This window comes from Gracilinanus agilis, unplaced genomic scaffold, assembly GCF_016433145.1.
Source record: "Gracilinanus agilis isolate LMUSP501 unplaced genomic scaffold, AgileGrace unplaced_scaffold57715, whole genome shotgun sequence".
Classification (NCBI taxonomy): domain Eukaryota; kingdom Metazoa; phylum Chordata; class Mammalia; order Didelphimorphia; family Didelphidae; genus Gracilinanus; species Gracilinanus agilis.
The window spans coordinates 1-2,279 of record NW_025393260.1 but is presented as its reverse complement, the minus strand read 5'-3'; the positions used below and the strand labels follow the sequence as shown (position 1 = coordinate 2,279).

Here is a 2,279-nt window from a genome sequence, read left to right as displayed (position 1 = left end):
CCCCTGTGAAGAGGGGCGGAGATAGGAAACCACCATAAAAGCCACAAAATCCTTCAGCTGGCAGGCTGCTGAAGCTGAGTCTCATGGAGAGTGTCTCCTGGAGATAGACTTGGAGGGAACCTCATTGGAGACTGCAGTGTGGATCCTGACTTCAAATTAGACTCTGATTCCCAGACTATTTGGTTGGGTGAGTGAAAAGGCTGAGCCAGCTGTGGATACTGGAGTGAGGTGGAGGTGGCTGGGGGAACATGGAGACTTTTTTGGAGCAGCAGAGGCACTACCATGAAGAAAAGGAGCGACTCATGGATGTTATGGCCAAGGAAATGCTCATTAAGAAGTCCACGCTCAGGGACCAGATCAATTCAGACCATCGCACACGGGTTATGCTGGACAGGTATATGGAAGTCAGTGGGAACCTGAGAGATTTGTATGATGACAAGGACGGATTAAGAAAGGAAGAGCTCAGTGTTACTTCAGGACCAAATGAATTTTCAGAATTCTATAGTAGACTCAAACAGATAAAAGAATTACATTGGAAACACCCTAACGAAATTTGTGTGCCAATGTCAGTGGAATTTGAGGAGCTCCTGAAAGCCAGAGAAAATCCTAGTGAAGAAGCACAAAACTTGGTGGAGTTCACTGATGAAGAAGGATATGGCCAATACCTGGATCTTCATCACTGTTACCTTAAGTACATCAACCTAAAAGCATCTGAGAAATTAGATTATATAACATATCTGTCCATCTTTGATCAGTTATTTGATATTCCAAAGGAAAGGAAGAATGCAGAGTACAAGAGGTACCTGGAGATGCTGCTTGAGTACTTCCAAGACTACACAGATAGGGTGAAGCCCCTGCAAGACCAGAATGAGCTGTTTGGGAAGATTCAGAATGAATTTGAGAAGAAGTGGGACAATGGTACCTTTCCAGGCTGGCCAAAAGAGACAAGTAGTGCATTGACCCGTGATGGAGCCCACCTTGACCTCTCTGCATTTTCTTCCTGGGAGGAGTTGGCCTCCTTGGGTCTGGACAGACTGAAATCTGCACTCTTGGCCTTAGGACTGAAATGTGGCGGGACATTGGAAGAGCGAGCCCAGAGACTGTTCAGCACTAAAGGCAAGTCCCTGGAATCACTTGACTCCTCGCTATTTGCTAAGAATCCCAAATCAAAGGGAACCCAGAGGGACATTGAGAGGAATAAAGACATTGCTTTCCTTGAAGCCCAGATTTATGAATATGTAGAGATTCTTGGGGAACAGCGCCATCTCACTCGTGAAAATGTGCAGCGCAAACAGGCCCAGACAGGAGAGGAAAGAGAGGAAGAAGAGGAAGAACAGATGATTGAGAGTGAAAGTGAAGATGAAGAGAATGAGATGATCTACAACCCCAAAAACCTGCCCCTGGGTTGGGATGGCAAACCCATTCCCTACTGGCTGTATAAGCTGCATGGCCTCAATATAAACTATAACTGTGAGATCTGTGGGAACTACACCTACAGAGGACCCAAGAACTTTCAGCGGCACTTTGCAGAATGGCGCCATGCTCATGGCATGAAGTGCTTGGGCATTCCAAATACAGTTCATTTTGCTAATGTGACCCAGATAGAAGATGCTATCTCTTTATGGGCCAAATTGAAATTGCAGAAGGCTTCGGAACAGTGGCAGCCTGACACGGAGGAGGAGTATGAGGATTCCAGTGGAAATGTTGTGAATAAGAAGACATATGAGGACTTGAAACGCCAGGGGCTGCTTTAGTGCCTTCAGGACAAGTTCTGTGACTGATTCATCATCCTAGGATTTGGCATTTTTCTATTCTACACGAGCACATGTTCCCAAAGACTCTGCTACACGATATAACATTCTAGCATGTCTTGTGAAGACAAGAAATGTGGACATAGTGAAGGTTTGAAATATGTTTAAATATTCATTTTATGTTAATAAAATGTTCTACAAAAAAAAAGAAAGAAAAGGCTGACTTCCTTCCTAGTTTCCTGAGAGACTAGCTTCCATCTTGGAGGAGGCCATGAGATTACTCACTACTGGCCTCCTGGCTGAGAACTAGTATAGGTATTTTCTCTAACTTCTTTCCTATTTCTCTACTTTATTGTTTCCTCTGGTAAATAATCTGTGTCCAACCATTACCTTTAATCTTTACACACTCCACTGAGCTACCAGAAACCTCAGAAGCCATTTAATTCAGTCCCTTCATTTCATAGCTTAAGAAACTATGATCCAGGGGCAATCACTCCTAGTCCTTAAATTGATTACTGAGCACTGCCA

At 44.2% G+C, this 2,279-nt stretch overlaps 1 protein-coding gene across 2 annotated transcripts; it reads left to right on the top strand.

The window, feature by feature from the left end:
• The first annotated feature begins 248 nt into the window (after nt 1-248).
• On the top strand, nt 249-1,760 carry LOC123256298 (splicing factor 3A subunit 3-like). Of its 2 annotated transcripts, XM_044684946.1 has the most exons (2): nt 249-383; nt 543-1,760. In XM_044684946.1, exons 1-2 carry the CDS (start codon nt 249-251, stop codon nt 1,752-1,754), a joined length of 1,347 nt encoding a protein of 448 aa, XP_044540881.1. In that variant the 3' UTR covers nt 1,755-1,760. The 2 variants fall into 2 exon arrangements, with proteins under 2 accessions (XP_044540881.1, XP_044540880.1); XM_044684945.1 differs by having other exon boundaries at nt 249-1,760.
• The last annotated feature ends 519 nt before the right edge of the window (nt 1,761-2,279 follow it).